Raw genomic sequence first — 17,196 nt, forward strand, 5'->3', positions numbered from 1 at the left:
CCTCAAGCAAATACTGGATATTCAAATTCGATATTATAATGAAAACTTTACTTTATACAAACAAGTTTCATCCGAAAATCTTTAAAACATTGCGTACAGTACTTAGAAAAGAATTGAACAAGTACAATACCGTATGCAATTTGTTAACTAGTTAATTTGTTATTTTGATAATAAAATAAGGATTTCTGGTCTCTTCCTCTATATATTATTCGTTACGCATTTATATTAGAAATTAAATTTGACATTTTCAAATATAATCGTATTACCTAATAAAACTAATTTACAAGTTATGTTTTCCATGCATTTGTTATGAAGAGTAATAACGGATTACTCTAATAATATTTTCTGAAATATAAAATAATACGTAAAATATAAAGCTGATTCACACACACACACACACATTTCTGATTATTCTTTTTTTCTATCCTAATAATTATTTTTCTTGACTTAATAAATAGTTTTCTACATTATCGACTATTTTACTTTTACTTATCGATTATTGATATTTGATTGAAGATTCAAATTTGCCCGCCATTCTCCATCTTAGATTCAGTGCTTTGGCTTTGAGTCACGTAGTAGTATTTACCTCAAAAAGTACGAATCAAATTGAGAGATAGTAAAATGTTTTAACCAATAAAGAAACGCCTACGTTACTATGTAGCTATATATATACATTATTGCATTTTTATATGCAACTTAACTGAAGTGTTAAGTCTGACTTGCAATATTTCTTATCTATCCACGTGATTTATAATGATCTAAAATACAATGAATTCTTTTTTATTCAACAAATTTTCAAATATTCGTTAATCCTTCGATTTTATTTTATGGTTATATCTATAGTAATATTTATTATTATATATCAAAATTATAATAACATCGTCGAAATAATTACAAATGAAATGTATCTCTCTCTTTTATCTTTTCAATTATTTATCAAAAACATTTTACGTCTAATAAATTATTTTGTTTATCATGTATATATAATAAGCATACATTAAAAATTACACGAAAATACCAAATTAACGATTAATGATATGTTGTAATTTTCTGGTTTAACAAATCCCTATGGTCGAAGTGAATTCGATTTATAAAATATACGATCTGTTGCAATAATATTATTCATCTGTAAATGCTAAAAATTTAAATGTTTTATTAAACTATAATTAATGACAATAATAATAGAGATAATCAGGGTAATTTTAATCGCAAAGTAAAGTCATTTACAAAAAAAAATTACAAAAAAAAATATACCGTTAATCATTCGTACGATTTGCATTTACATAAAAAAAAAAGAAAAAAAAAAAAAGAAAAAAAAATTTCTAACGTCGATTTCTTAGTTCTCAATCAAAATGTCAACGTCACTTACTTAATCATACGTAATTAAGTAAACGAAATATTTCGAGATAAGAAACAAATAAATAAAATATTCGAGGGCCTCTCGTAATCACAAAGAAAAATATCATTTTGTTATAAGTACTTTGAATTTATTTAGTTGAAAAAAAAAAAAAAAACTAAAAAAAAAAATCAAAAATATTGCATATATAATATTAACTTATAATAAATTATTAAATATATATATGTAATATTAAATATAATATTACATATATATATATATATGTAAAAAGAAAATGCTCGTTGGGAGTATGTAAAATCTAGATAGTTATATCTAAGTGTAATAAATAAAGAAAAGAAAAAGATAAAAATCAATTGGTGATCGTTCCTTTAAGTTTTCGAGAAAGAGAGAGAGAGAGAGAGAGAGAGAGAGAGAGAGAGAGAGAGTGAGAGTCACTATAATTCTAGTACCGACTTCGGTTGTTTTTTTACCTCCCTCCAAACTCTCCACCTCAGAGCCAACATCATCACTAAACCAAACCATCAAGCTAGACTTACCATCACAATACCATTCGAAGTTTATATCTTGTTTGATTTTACAATAGTAAATATTATTCATTTAGTCGCTGCATGGGAGGCTTCAACTCTCGTAGTATGGATTTCGATCAGGACCCGACCCTGGCCGCGGTCTTGCAATATTTAATACGAAGGTTTGTCGAATACCTTTTAACTTTTTTAAACGCTCTAGCATTGATACCCCTCTCTCTACCCCTCGTGCTTTTCCTAACCTCAACTCTCATATGATTTCAATCAAAGTATAATCCCCTATTCGTCAGATCACGACAACGTTCATTTCATATACTTCATTTTTCTCTATATCAAGTTACTTATACACTAACTCTTCAATTATAATCGTATTTCCGCTTTTTTGCGTCACTACGTACCTCTCGATTTCAATACTTTGACGACATCAAAGCTGTCAACGATGTAACCTCCTTATCTCATTTCTCATTTCAAGGATTTCATCGAGAATCGTTTGGAAATAAACTCTTGCTTTTCATAGTTTATCTTAATTCGATAGAATATACGAACCTTGGCTCTATCAACTTGTGTTATTTTCATTTTATTACGTTTTATATATTGTACGAATATGTGGTCGTTATATTCCGTCATACGTAGTACGATTATTACTCTTTTTTTCTGTACAAGAGTAATATATTTGAGTTGTCGTCATTTCTACTGCATGATAAATCAGTAATATTTCTTTATTTCCTAATATTTACTTACTTTTTTTTATTATTTCAAGTACCTTAACATTTACGTTTCAATTTTTAAGCAACCATACGTTTTAATTCCAATGATTTCTATTCTAAAAAAAAAAAAAAATATTGCATGTATATAAATCTTTATACAAAGTATTGAAAAATAATAATATTGATTTCTTTTAGTGGACAAGTACATATCATAGCTTCTAATCATGATGATTCCGATGAAGAGTATGCAGCAAGCTTACTGCCACCAAAAATCATGTCTTTACCGAACACGTCGAGACTTGATGTAAGCTTTTTCTATTGTTTCTTTTTTCTCTATTATAATTAATTATTTATCTCACATATTTTAATATTGCAGCAAAGTGAAATAAGTTTAGCTACCAAGCAAGGATGTGGCCTTAAAGATAATTCAGGCAACAGAAATTTATCTATTGCATCAATGATTCACAAGAGATCCCTTGGTTTTGGTTTTAGTATAGGTGAAAAATGTAGAATAAGCAGCAATTTCTTACCGAACAAACCGCGTCAAGTAGCAAAATATGATAGCAAAGTGTTCTGCGGTTCCTATTCAAAAGATGGAAAGTTCTTCCTTACAGCAAGTCAAGGTATATTGTAATTTATATAAACATTATTTAAAACATATATAATGAATATTTTGTAATATGATTCTTTTTTTTTTTTTTTTACAGATAAACTGTTACGTCTCTATCATACCGATGATGGCAAATTTGTGGAATTTAAAAAAATTTCCGCACGTGACGTTGGTTGGAGTATCTTAGACACCGCATTTAGTCCAGATGGAAATTATATCGTATACTCAAGTTGGTCTGAATGCCGTAAGTAATATAATATTAGTTTTAATTTTAAGTGCTAATAATTATAACTACCTACCTTTGTTTTTTCTTAGTATATCTTTGTCCTGTTTATGGAGATTCGAATACACAAGAATCATTATCGTTGTGTCCTGGAGATCGAAGATTTTGTATATTCTCTTTAGTCTTCTCTAGCGATGGTAGAGAAATTTTAGGTGGTGCTAATAATGGCTATCTTTATGTATATGATCGAGAATGTCATCAACGTGCTTTCAGGGTTTGTTTATTAAATATTCAATATATTTTTTATATTGTACATTCTGTCTCTGAATTTGATTTATTTCATGTGTTATTACTTTACAGATCGAGGGTCACGATGATGATGTAAATACTGTTGCCTTTGCTGATAATACTTCTCAAATTTTGTACAGTGCAGGTGACGATGGATTGTGTAAGGTAAATTGATTATATAAATAGTTTATAAAAGTGATTTTTGTATGTATTATTTTGTTTAATCCAATATTATGATTTAGGTATGGGATAGGAGAACGCTTAGTGAAACAGATCCACATCCAGTTGGCGTATTAGCTGGTCATATGGATGGTATTACATATATTGATCCACGTGGAGATGGTAGATATTTGGTTACAAATAGCAAAGACCAAACAATCAAATTATGGGATGTTCGTGCATTCTCTGATCATAATGCTGAACAGAATACACGTAATGCAGTTGCAAATCAAAATTGGGATTACAGATGGCAAAGAGTACCTAGAAGATGTAAGAATAATACAAGTTGTTGTTTATACATAAGCTATTCATTTACTTATTGCAAAAGTTAACTATTGATCAGATTGATCAGTTAATCGATTTAATTTGTAAACGACTTATATCACCTGTTACATCAATTTTATGATTACGTCTAATATATTACTATATGATATGTCAATGTTGTTGCAGTATACAAAGCTAAAAATATGTTAGAAGGTGATACCAGTATCATGACATATCGTGGTCATTATGTTCTTCAAACCTTGATACGTTGCCACTTTTCTCCTTCTACTACAACAGGTCAAAGATACATTTATACAGGATGTGCTTCGGGCAGAGTTATAAGTAAAATTTTGTGTTTGATATATTAAAACTATTAACAATATATCAGTTTACATGGATTAATTATATCGAATTTTTCATTTTTGTAGTATATGACGTTTTAACCGGACAGATCGTTAATACATTATTGGGTCATAAAAAATGTGTACGCGATGTAAGCTGGCATCCATTTCATCAAGAAATTGTTTCAACTTCGGTAAAAATAATACGTGTTCTTCTTTTAAATATATATATAACGGAAATAAATATTGATTCATTTTAATACGATTTTCTTTTATTTTCAGTGGGATGGTGCGGTAATTAGTTGGCGGTATTCAGGTAAAACTGGATTTTATCATTTTGAATCCGAAGACGAAAATGATGCGGAAACAGCACCGCGTACACTTAGACGAAGTCAACGTATAGCTGCACAAAAAGCAAAACACGCAACTACTTGCTGAAAAGGATCGTGAGAGTAAATATTTCTTGAAGATGATGCAGCCTTTTGTTTAAAGTTAGTGTTATTGAAGTTAATGAAAAAATTGCCATATTTATGGCCGAGACTGTTCTTCTATCAATGAGAGTAAATTTTATACAAGACTGAACAAAAGATATTTGTGTTTGTGATCAGCATTGTGTGAAAACATGGTCTTATAATTTCTATGGCATATTATTCTCTATTTCGAGAAATCGTCCGTATCTCGCTAAAATGAGCTTCCGTTTCTATGCCGCTTATATACAAAATTTTCTATCCTGAAAAGTAAAATAATACGTTGCACCATAAGACAAGAATATTGATATAATAATAATAATAATTAATAAGAATAAAAATAATAATATTAATAATAATAATATATAAAATACTGTGTAACAGTAAGAACAGAATGTAATACATCGTTTACAGTTATAGCTCCCTTCACTATTTATGTTGGTAATTATAACAATGGATAAAGTTAAACAATTCAAAATCTTGATTTTATGATCTATGTTTTATTTTAAATTAAATTTATTAATGTTTAAAAAAAAAAACATATAATTTTATAATTTACTTTTATAATAAAAAAAAAAATAATAATTACCAGCACAATTAATAATTTGCAGCTATGGGGGGCTTACTTTTGTTCAATTTCAAGTTTAACCTTTGATCCAATGAACATTCTCTTAACATGTTACTTTTTCACACATATTTCGATAAATCGTTGTAGTACATTAAACTCGTTATTTTAAAAATCAGATAAAAGATAACAAAATTGAAGTTAATTTTATTCGGCGCATTGAAAAATTCGATCGTTAGAAATTGATCGATCGGTATTGATTTTAATAAGTCTGTGATTATATACCAACGTGACATAATGTGTGATTTTCTTTGCAGTGCAAGAAAAAAAAATTATCTAATTAATTACAATAAAGTCTACAATGTAAATCGCTAATATTTCATAAGATTATATTTTTTTTCTCCTTATTTTGGCCGTATAAAGTGTTTACATAATTATATGATCTATCACGTTCTTGTTTGAATTGCAGTTCATCTATCACGTATATGTATATATATACATATATATGTATACAGGACTAACGTGTTCGATTAAAGGCAATGAATGCATATATAAAAAGAAATATGTATTCTCGACTGAATTCTCACGTGATTTTCTAATTTTTACTGATAAACATTGCCGTTGTGATAATGACGATCTAGTTCTAAACAATGAACATTATCATAGGTATACAACAACGCATTAGAAATTGTAAGATAAGAACAAATGATTTGTTTCTAGATTTGATGAATGTATGGCAAAGTAATATGTAAACGTGATCAATATTTTTCTTTCTTCATTTCAATTCAACTTTTTCATTCAATAAGTAGATAATATAATCTACTTAATGATGTTTTACAAACGGTGTATAAATATTTTTATGTTTTAGGAGGTAATATAATAAGTTGTTAGAAATTTTATTGAAATTCGTCAAATTATTTTCCTTGGTAAAAAAAAGACATTCGTAAAAAGTCGATCGAATTAATTAGAATTAAAAATTCGTATATAATATTGTGTGATGAAAAGAAACAAAAAAAAAGAGAGAGAGAGAGAGAGAGAGAGATTTATTTATATATTATAATTTATATTTATTTCATATTTAAATGTAGATTATATATTTTTCTTCTTTTCCTTATAACTCTTAAACGAAGATATTTGATAATGAATCAAGGTGGAATAATCAAACAGATTATGGTGGATAGAATTGATAATCTTATATTTTCACACATGGAAACGTCCTTGTGTATTTTCCTTACCTATGTTCTTTTTCACTTTACCAAGGTTTGGAGGATATCATTTATAAGAACATTTGTAATCTCCTCCTCTTGTGATTCGTGTACATGATGCATAAATATGGTGCAACATCTAAGCAGTGTACATATGTAGACTATATAGTATATGAATAAAAAAAATATGAACAAGAATTTCATAAAAAAAACTATTTTTCCACAACGATCTACTATCTTATTCCAATATGTTGTGTGTGTTTTTTTTCTTACTTCCCCCTTTTTTGTCGTGCCCTTCAATCGTGTCCACACGAATGTGCTTAACTTTAATAATTTCATCAAAACTAGTAATTCAACGTAACTAGACCATTGATTATCTTGTTCTAATATATTATTTTCATTTCACGGAAATAATAATGTAATATTAATTCTCTAGACATAATAGAGAGAGAGAGAGAGAGAGAGAGACACACCTTGAATATTATATAATATAGTCAAATGTTAAAGGTGGAAGCATATAAAAGTCTAATCTATTAGATCATATAGAAGCCATATATACAAAAGATTTAATTCGTTTAATGGCATAGAATGGAAAATCTAGAAGCCATATTATTTTGTACAAGGTAGTATAATGCATTTATCGATATAAGTCGATTTATTCTCATAAATAAATAGAATATTATTTTAATGAATTCGTATTAGAGATATCTCGAATTCAATCGGTTAAAAATAATGCTTTGTTTTTTGTCTTAGACATATAACAACATGTATACAATCGATATTACCTTAACGGATTGCTAATCGACAATAATTCGTAATAGGATGTATATTAATTAAATGAGACTGTCAATTAAACATCGGTTGCATTGTGTTAGAGTTTTTGTCATTAGTGAGACAAAAAGCAGGCCAATGTCATTGTAAACATTGTGTTAAGTAACTATTTAAGTATGAGAACATATGTTGATCTATTCTTTACTTTATAAAGGTATATTGATTTTTTTAAGGATAAATAATTAAACTTTTATGGTATACTACATTTAAAATAATAATAATAATAATAATAATAATAATAATAATAATAATAATAATAATAATAATAATAATAATAATAATTATAAATAACATTCATATTTTTTCTTTAACATGTATACTTATCCATATACATACGATAATTTTATTTAAACATTTAACTTAGAAGAAGGAAAAAAATTAAAACAAATTAAATAAGATAAAAGTTGAAACATTTTTTAAAATACATTTTTAAATATTCGAACACATTATATATAATTGAATTTTTTATTGTTGTTTATATGCATAACAATACAGTCAAATAAATTATTGAACAATTTATATATTCATACGTTATATATAAAAATACATAATCAAAATAAACCAATAGAGCTGTAACTTTTATAAATGTGCATTTGTTAGAAGAGTTTGTTTTATTTTTATTTTTACCTCGAACGATATCTCGAACGATAAGTAACACTCGTTTTTAACGTCGAAGTCATAAGATAAAAAAAAAAAAACTAAAAAATAAAACCAGAATTAGATGATAGAATTCAGAGAAAATGTAAGAAGAGTTAGATCCATAAATCCGAGTAGGAATCCGAAATGAAAACGTTCACCACTCAAGGGAGATAAGGTATGTGTCCTTAGCTGTGTAACGCTTTCGATATTATCATCCTTGACCCTTCTTTACTATAAAATCAATCGTTAAAATCGTTACACTAATGAGGATAATGCACTATAAGTTTTATAAGTATCGGTAACTAACGAGCACCTTAACAGTTCTTTGATTCAAGTATTTAAACGTTTGAATATACACATGTCACTCAATTTTTTTTTTCTACACTTCGATTTGTTGAACTTTTATAGATTGCGTTCAATCTTGAACCCATATAAAAATTATTTGACTCTTGGATGTTCAATGAGATCAACGATAACATTTAATTATCACAATTTATTTCTACATTTCTTCAATTTACTTCGACAACATTTATTCACTAGAAGAAAATGAATAAAAGATAAAAAGGGGAGGGGGACAAATGATTATAATTAAAGATTAAGATTAATTTCTAAGATAAAATAATATTAATTAATAAGCTTTTATTTAATTTCACGATAACCCTGGTTTAAACTTTTCTTTACTTTTTTTTCTTTCTTTTTTTTCTTTTTTTAGCCTTAAGATATAACTTTCGTAATTTACCGGACACTTTTCCTGATAGATAATTTAAACGCGCTTGTTGATATGTATATATATATATATATACGTCAAGTCGAACAAGTTTTAGTATTAAAAAGAAAAAAAAAACAAAATCAGACTAATGAATAAAACGACAGATAAATGACAAGAAAATAGATGTCGATAAACAGAATGTGTTGAAGCAATAAGAGTGCATTCTCTCTATCTCTTTTATCTTTCCCGTGCATACTTAATGTGAAGGTTTCAGTAGTCACACTCTAGTTTTAGTCAGCCACATCGTGTAATTCCTCTCTCTCTCTCTCTTTCTTTCTCTTTCTTTCTCCCTGTCTTAGATCATTTTATATGATTAATATCAAATCAATTCAGTTTTCTTTAAAATCATTCGCCATTTGATGTATGAATTTTTCTCTGAGTATCTTCCGATTAGACTTTGTAGCCAATTAATGTTATATTTTGTGATTGTCAATCTTATGGAAAATTATTGTGTGATATTATTTATAATGTTCACAAAATGGTGATTCATGGATAGTTCTGTTTCCTTATTGTTTTAATATTTACGATGTTTTCAGTAATTAGATTTTTGATGTCAATATTGGGATTAATCACGTCGATGATGTTGTCGTCCAACGATTATGGTTTGTATTTTGCTCGCGTTTCATTTGAATCCCTTTATTTATGATAATAATTAAATAACTCTTGGGTTTTATTTTTTCAGCAAGGCTCTATTTTGTTAAATCATTAGATTGTCAGTATACTGATGAATTGAGATTAATTTTACGTGATGCTTCAAATATGTTTAGGTTAAAGATTATTAGATCTAATACTAATCGATCCTTGTGGTACTTCGTGATGTTGATGAATCGGGTCGTCAATTATTTCATTAAATAATTTTCCTTGTTATTTTCTATCGATTAGAACATATGATTATATCAATATCAATGTTATTCTCTGTTTGTTTACGTTAATGCAATCTAAGTAATTTGTTTTTGAGAAATTTAACATAATGACGCGATAGGTTTCGATTTATTGAATGAAATTCTATTCGTTCTGATGAGTTGGTTGCTGGTACCACAGGTCCTGGTTTAAATCCGTATTGAAACAAACAATTAAATTTCATATTATGACAGATATTTATAACCAATTTTTTAATAATAAATTTTACTCGTATAGGATATAACTTTTGAACAATAAAAAAAACATACTTATTACGATATAAATCATGCGGTAAGAAATACCAGCTAAGAAAAGTAATATATTTATATATATATATAGATTGAAACAATCTTACGATTGTAATTATAGAATTTCTCGGAAGTGGCGCGCTTAGAGGTGAAAATAATAAAAAAAAAATAACAAATCTCAAATCGGATAAGTTCGATAATAATCTATAGTCGGTTTGGTTAGGTAATTCAATGTTACGTGATGGTTCACCACAATAGGTAATAGAAGGAACGAGATTCTAATTTCTATCCAATTTAATATCGATAGGAACATAGGCGTTAACGGAAATTTATTTGGGAATATGACGGAGGCTTGTTATATTTCAAAATGAAATTGTGGAGGAAAGGACGATAACGTGAAAGAGGGTGAGTTTAGCGTTGATTCTCCATTAATAATTAACCAATGTAGAGATAAATAATTAGCATGATGATTATTAACCCTTAATGCTCCAAATTTTAATTAACTATCATACTTTGATTAGAAAAATTTTAAGAGTCAGATTTGAAATACTTTTTAATGACTGATGAGTATCATTTTTGTTTAGTAATAATTTCCAATAACGACCCAACGATATATTTGAAGCAGAACGCTGAAAATCGATGGTCCCTGAGAGGCACAATTGAAATGTTAACGGTTAATTGATTAACATTTAATATTTACAAATTTATATGCATATATAATATCACATTGTCAATTAATTTTTTGTTTTTTTTTTTCGTAAAAGCTCTTTTGCAAAGATCATTGCCTTTGATTTCTCAGAGTACGACGAACGTATATGCACGTGTATAAATATCAAGGTTATCCCAACGAGCTTAGTATAGACAGAATACTTTATTCTTACCTGGCTGGAATGTTTGCGCCGTTGTTAGTTGCGCCGTGGAAGTCGGTTTAAGTCGATGGAACATAGATTACACGTTTAGTTGTCTTCCTAGAGTAGAAATTGCAATCGGTCGACAGTCGCGAAACGATCATCGTCATCGTCGTTGGTCGTTGTTGTTGTTCCCTTCTTATTGTTAAATTGCCCCGATTATTTTCAGTGAAACTTTTCCTTTTGTTTTTTTTTTTTTAAACATCCAAAGTTTCTTTTATTTTTTTTTTGTCCAATATACGAGGAATATTCAAAGCTTTTTCCTATCTGCAATTTAGGAATTATTTTGCAAACGGTAAATATATAAATAAACAAGCGTGTTATAAATATAAATTTTATAATAAAAATATAAATTATCAACATGATGTGTCTATTTTACATTCAATGCTCAGTTTTTTTGTATTTTTTTAATTTTTCACAATTTTCAACACATAATTTGACAGTGTTACACGATTGATCAATGTATAACTTTTTTATTTTAATTTTGGTAAAATAAAATGTGTTAAAGATTCATTCATAGTTTCACAACAACGAAGTTGTACTTGCGTGCTTGATGATATTTTAGAAGCTTGAAAAATCGATCAGCATCGATTTCACCGCATATACACACCCATTACACAAATATAACACAATAATTTTCATTTTGTAATTTATTTCTAATTTATATCTAAATATAAAGTGAAATAAAAATATTTAAATACTGTATAATTATTTTGTTAACAAGAAATTCGATTTAATTAATAAAAAAAGATATTGAAGAATGTAGACATAGTAACGTCTTGTTTTGTTAACATTTTCGAAAACGTGAAATCACTTGTATAAATAAAATGTTAACACATGGTTTGTTTGTTCAAACTAAAGATGCAACGTAACTGTTCTCATTTATTATAAAAAAAAAAAAAATTGAGAAAAGCAAAAGGAACTTCGATCGATAATAGTAAAAGCTTTGCGTGTGTTCAACTTATCATTTTATACTTTTCTTTTTTTTCGTTTATATAGTATATCAGATTATCCATAAAGTAGTATAGTATGTCGGATTATCCCTGAAGTATTTTAATGATATCTTTTCTTTACTTTGAATTAAGACGCAAAGTGTGTTTGAAAAAACAATTATCAGCTAATTTTACAATGACTATACACGTCAATTATCATAGTTGTAAAATGTTATTTATTTAATGATAATGAAACTAATATAACACAATTGAAAGAATGCATATTGATCAAGGTCATTCAAAGTTTCATTTTCAAATTATTTCAGATCTTCAAAATGACAACGACTATGGAACTACCAAATGAAAATGGAAAAGAAACGAAAGATATTGGTAGAAGAAACGCAGTACCGATCATTCACGTTAGAGGAACTTACTATGATATTGGATTTGACATTGTAAGCTCTTTTTTTATTTTTTTCAACTTAATATACATATATACATATATATATGTATCAGCTCTCATTCAATTTGATATTATTATGTCGAAATTATATTATAATTATATGTTACAATTGCAATATTTGTTTTTCCTTTTCTTTATTTTTAGTTTTACAAACGAGTTTTTATATGAGCTAGTTCACATTGCATTGGGCGCTTTCAAACGCCCGCTTTGCTAACGCGCGCGTTTTAAAGCGCCCAATGTGTAATCGCTCAATCGGTATGAGCGAATTTATTTACATTTTACATTCATTAGTATTTGTGCATAGTTTGTAATATGAATAAATCTTTCTGTTGCCATAATGCATAATTAAGTTCTATGTTAATAAGACTACTTTCACGACCGCAAAGTAGTTATTACATAATATATTATTATTATTATTATAAAATAATGAAATTTTTAACAGGAAGAGAAAAATAGACAAAATTAAGAAAGAAGGAACGAGACATTATTTTATCATTGTATGATATATGTCAAGGGTGATCAACTTTATTTTATATGGGATTAATTTTGTGTCCTAAAAAAATCCTAATTACTCAAATCTTGTCACACATTCAAACACGTATCTTGTGAACTAATAAATGACAATAGAAAAGATGATATTAAGTAAACGTAATATTTTATTAATATTTATTAATTAAAAAAAATATAAATTAAATTTTATTTCGCATCGCAAAAAAATTTAAATTAAATTTTATTTTTTTTTATAATATAATTATTGACAAATCTGCGTCTGCATATTTCCAATTAAACGTTGGACAGAAATAATGATAATTTGATAAATTAAGATGTATTTTCTAAAATGTTATAAGATTAATTCAATTTACAGAAAAGAAAATAGAGAAATTTTCTAAAGAGTTTTTATCAATTTTAAATATGTCAAAAATTAGCAACCAAAAATTATTTTACATACATTCACTTATTGTCATATATAAAGATAAATATAATTGTTTTTTTTTTTTCAAAAAAAAAAAAAAAAACAGATTAATCGGATTTAATCAAAATAATTTCCCAATACTCGATTGATTACTTCATTTTAATTCGCTATAACGAATTTATCAAAGAAAATCAACGTTGCATAAAATATTATATTATGTAATCATTAATTACAAGGTGCATTAAATTTTTCCTTATCAGGTTAGACAAGTAACAGTAAAATGCTAAGAAAATATCCAAATGATTTGACGAACGATTGAGTAAATGGTGGAAAGGGAAATTTCTTGTCATATCTTGCATACATAGAAAAATCAATCAACTGTGAAAAAGTGTTAATCGATTAGGTGATAAATTATGAGGACTAATTGAAAAAAAAAAAAAAAAAAAAAAAATAATCAATGATTTGGTTCGAATGAAAATCAAATGAGTGAATAATATTTTCAGTTATACGTGAAAACGTGTTTGTCTTTTTTGTGTATGCGTGCGTGTGCATGCACGTGTAGTTGCGGGTGTATGTTTTCTGTTGAAATCAATTCCAGATTTCCATGATCTCATTTCTATCTCATATTTGTCATTATATTTTTTATTACAATCTCTTACTTTTTATAAGAATACATAAAAAAAAAAAGAAAAAAAAATTGTCTAATTCAACTGTATTAAATATAAAATTAAATAATTGGAAACAATTTCTTTTTGATAAATTATCACATTTGTTTTTAATAATACATTTAAAAATTGTTATTATTCTTACGATATTACCTAATGTTTAAACCCTTTTTATACATTTGTGTACAAGGATTTTATATATGACACTATTTAATCATTGAAAAACATCATATCTTAGTTCTTGTCTGTGTTTAAAATGCGATTTATTGCAGTAACCGATTAGATAGCACTGATCACTATTATTATATAACACTCCTTTGTGTAGACATTTTACGATACAATAACTTTAAATGACATGTGTAATGTTGCTTATATCGTAATGCTAAAAAGAGAACATGAAAATACCGGATTTACAAGTCAATAGAGTTTGTGTCGTGTCTTAAGATTAAAGACATGTATTATGATCAATGATCTCCTTATATTATTAACACATATACTAATTTAGATCCTATCTTATCATTATTGTTCCATTAACATAAATACCAACATTTTATCTACAATTTGAAATTTCTAATAAAATAATATCTAATATTTTTATGTTAATATTTGCAATACATCATTTTGTTAAATATTAAATGACGTATATTTATGTTTAATTGTTGACGTATTTTTTTTTTTTTAAACATTATACAGGATAAGACGAAGTAATTTGTTAAAAAAAAAAAAATGTTCATTTAATTTTAATCCAATATCAATTCGTCCATCTTTATTTAATCTATTTATTTCTTCTTACTTTCTTTTCCTGTTCTAGGGACGTACGTTCGGCAAATTAATTCGAGATTATGTAGATGCATACAAACCGCTACATGAAATTTATATAAAATTGTTTAATACCGAAAAAGGTAGAAAGGTTTATGATGAAACTTTACAATGTGTAAAGAAACAATTTCCTCAATATGTCAGAGAAATTCAGGGTACCGCGGATGGTGCTAATGTTCCTTTTTATAAGGTAACTTTAAATAATAACGTTCACCTTCATATGTTATTTTAGACTCTGATTAAAATATACAAGATGAGTTAGAGCTAACGTTATTACTTTAAATATTTTTATTATTTTAAAAGATACGTTAAATGTCTTAACAAAAAAAAAAAGAAGTTTAATGTGTGTGGTTCTACGGTGCTCACACAATGCAAAAACATCTTTTTGTTTTGATGTCATATTTTTCAAAAATATCCTAATTATTTTAATTCTTTTTTATTCAAGTTTTATTGCTAATCAAGTATCATAAAATGACAATGAACTATAGTCAATCTAATCAACATAAAATTGCTCTTACCTTTTTAATTTCTTCGCGCGTTTTATATTGTCTTGCGTAGGAGGTAGTTTCTCTTTACTCTACTAAGGATCTCAAATATTTATGCTAATTATTTATCATTCGTAGTTGTTCTTAATGCATCTAGATGACATTTTACCAAATGTCATTGATGAAACACCTGGAAATACTCTACCTGTTGGGTGTTCCACAATCATTTGCAATCAGCCAACACAAGTAAGAAGAAAAAAGTATTATTATTATTATTATTATTATTATTAATCCTTCGTATATTATCTTTGATATTACTCGTCAAAATTATAATGAATATTGTTTGCAAAAAATGTACACAGCAAATCATTGGACATAACGAGGATGCTTTGACCGAAACTTTGAACCACTGGTACCTCGTAAACGCTCATGTTATTGAAAACGGTTACAGAGAAGAAAAATTTATTTCATTGTGTTATGCTGGATTTTTACCAGGATATACGATGGGTTATAACCATCATGGTTTAGTTTTTACTATTAATACTCTCAGCGCAGCTATTCTTAGATCTGGCAAAACACGTAAGAGTATAATTTACTTTCAATATTAATATTTTATATTTTATATAAATATAATAAGAGAATAATAAAAAAAAATGGATCATTTTAAATAGTCTAATAAAAGAATATTTATTATAGCACGTTATTTCATTACTCGCGCACTTCTTGGTGCTGAAAATTATGTGGAAGCTCAAAAAGTATTAAGAAACGAAGGTTACGGCGCGGCAGAAGGATTTTCGGTAAATATGACCTTTCTTAAACAAGAAGGTGATAGAATGTTTCATAACGCTGAAGTTGGACCTGTCGAAGCTAATGGAACTCAATCTCAGCTTAGTATATTAACTGCAAGTCCGGGTGAACATATTTATCACTGTAACAAGTAAGTATTACTTGTTGACATTCTATTAAATAATCATAATAATAATAATGAATGAATGAATGGCATTGAATTTTCATAACTATTTATTTTAGATATTTAAGATTGAAAATTCCGGAAGTAACTGGTTTAATAATAGATAGTAGTATACATAGAATGCAAGCAATTTGTAAACATCCACCACCTAAGTGTCTTAAAGATGTTATTAACATTCTTAGCGACCAAACAGATTCCGAGTATGGAGTTTATCAAGATATAAATCCTGACGACTACGTAAAAACAATAGCTACTGGTAAATCTCTCTGATGTTATCATTTATATAATTACACGTTTATTTATTTTTTTTTTTCTCTAATATTTGGATTTTTTTTTCTTTTTCAGGAATTTTTAACTGCATTGAAAATACATGGTCTATTTATACAGACAAGCCAAATTGTAACGATCCGATATTAGTCTTGCCTTTGCAATTACATAATAAAAGTGATTTTACATGTACAAAAACAACTTGTAAAAATATAGTATAATAGCGTGTGAATATGTGTGATAAGAAAATTAATTGACATAGATATCTAATGCTACTATATTATAACAAAATAATGTTACTTAGAAAATAACATTACAAAATATTTTTAAATAATAACGTACTAATAATCTAATAATAACGATTATTAGATTATTGAAAATTGTTTAAAAAATTAATTAAATTATTGATAGTTAATTAAATGTTCAAAGAAAATCTTGTGATTTGAAGAAGCCTACCCTATCTAAATAATTAAAAAATTATGAATTGTTCATATATAAAGATTCATTTAAATATTAATAAAACTTGTTGAAAAATAATCAGTCATTTAACATAATTTGTTGTCTGTCCTCATCGTCAACTGCTGTGAGAGTTCAAGTAACACATAATTAATAAATTT

General features: G+C 27.0%; 2 protein-coding genes across 4 annotated transcripts; both read left to right on the forward strand.

Moving 5' to 3' along the window:
• The first annotated feature begins 1,747 nt into the window (after positions 1 to 1,747).
• Positions 1,748 to 6,968, forward strand: LOC107074521 (DDB1- and CUL4-associated factor 11). 2 transcript variants are annotated; one of them, XM_015336035.2, is made up of 10 exons: positions 1,748 to 2,045; positions 2,784 to 2,892; positions 2,965 to 3,211; positions 3,296 to 3,442; positions 3,514 to 3,695; positions 3,782 to 3,874; positions 3,952 to 4,198; positions 4,379 to 4,534; positions 4,621 to 4,727; positions 4,816 to 6,968. In XM_015336035.2, the coding sequence occupies exons 1-10, from the start codon at positions 1,966 to 1,968 to the stop codon at positions 4,969 to 4,971; spliced, it is 1,524 nt and encodes a 507-aa protein (XP_015191521.1). In that variant the 5' UTR covers positions 1,748 to 1,965; the 3' UTR covers positions 4,972 to 6,968. The 2 variants fall into 2 exon arrangements, with proteins under 2 accessions (XP_015191521.1, XP_015191520.1); XM_015336034.2 differs by lacking the exon at positions 1,748 to 2,045 and adding an exon at positions 2,117 to 2,589.
• A 3,484-nt stretch (positions 6,969 to 10,452) lies between these two features.
• On the forward strand, positions 10,453 to 17,116 carry tan (C45 family peptidase tan). Of its 2 annotated transcripts, none has more exons than XM_015335975.2 (8): positions 10,453 to 10,562; positions 12,324 to 12,452; positions 14,850 to 15,047; positions 15,481 to 15,588; positions 15,705 to 15,921; positions 16,039 to 16,279; positions 16,372 to 16,568; positions 16,658 to 17,116. In XM_015335975.2, the coding sequence occupies exons 2-8, from the start codon at positions 12,333 to 12,335 to the stop codon at positions 16,798 to 16,800; spliced, it is 1,224 nt and encodes a 407-aa protein (XP_015191461.1). In that variant the 5' UTR covers positions 10,453 to 10,562; positions 12,324 to 12,332; the 3' UTR covers positions 16,801 to 17,116. The 2 variants fall into 2 exon arrangements, with proteins under 2 accessions (XP_015191461.1, XP_015191460.1); XM_015335974.2 differs by lacking the exon at positions 10,453 to 10,562 and adding an exon at positions 11,093 to 11,360.
• Positions 17,117 to 17,196: the final 80 nt, after the last annotated feature.

This window comes from Polistes dominula, unplaced genomic scaffold, assembly GCF_049000335.1.
Source record: "Polistes dominula isolate Pdom_NZ unplaced genomic scaffold, Pdom_raw_medaka contig_79, whole genome shotgun sequence".
Lineage (NCBI taxonomy): Eukaryota > Metazoa > Arthropoda > Insecta > Hymenoptera > Vespidae > Polistes > Polistes dominula.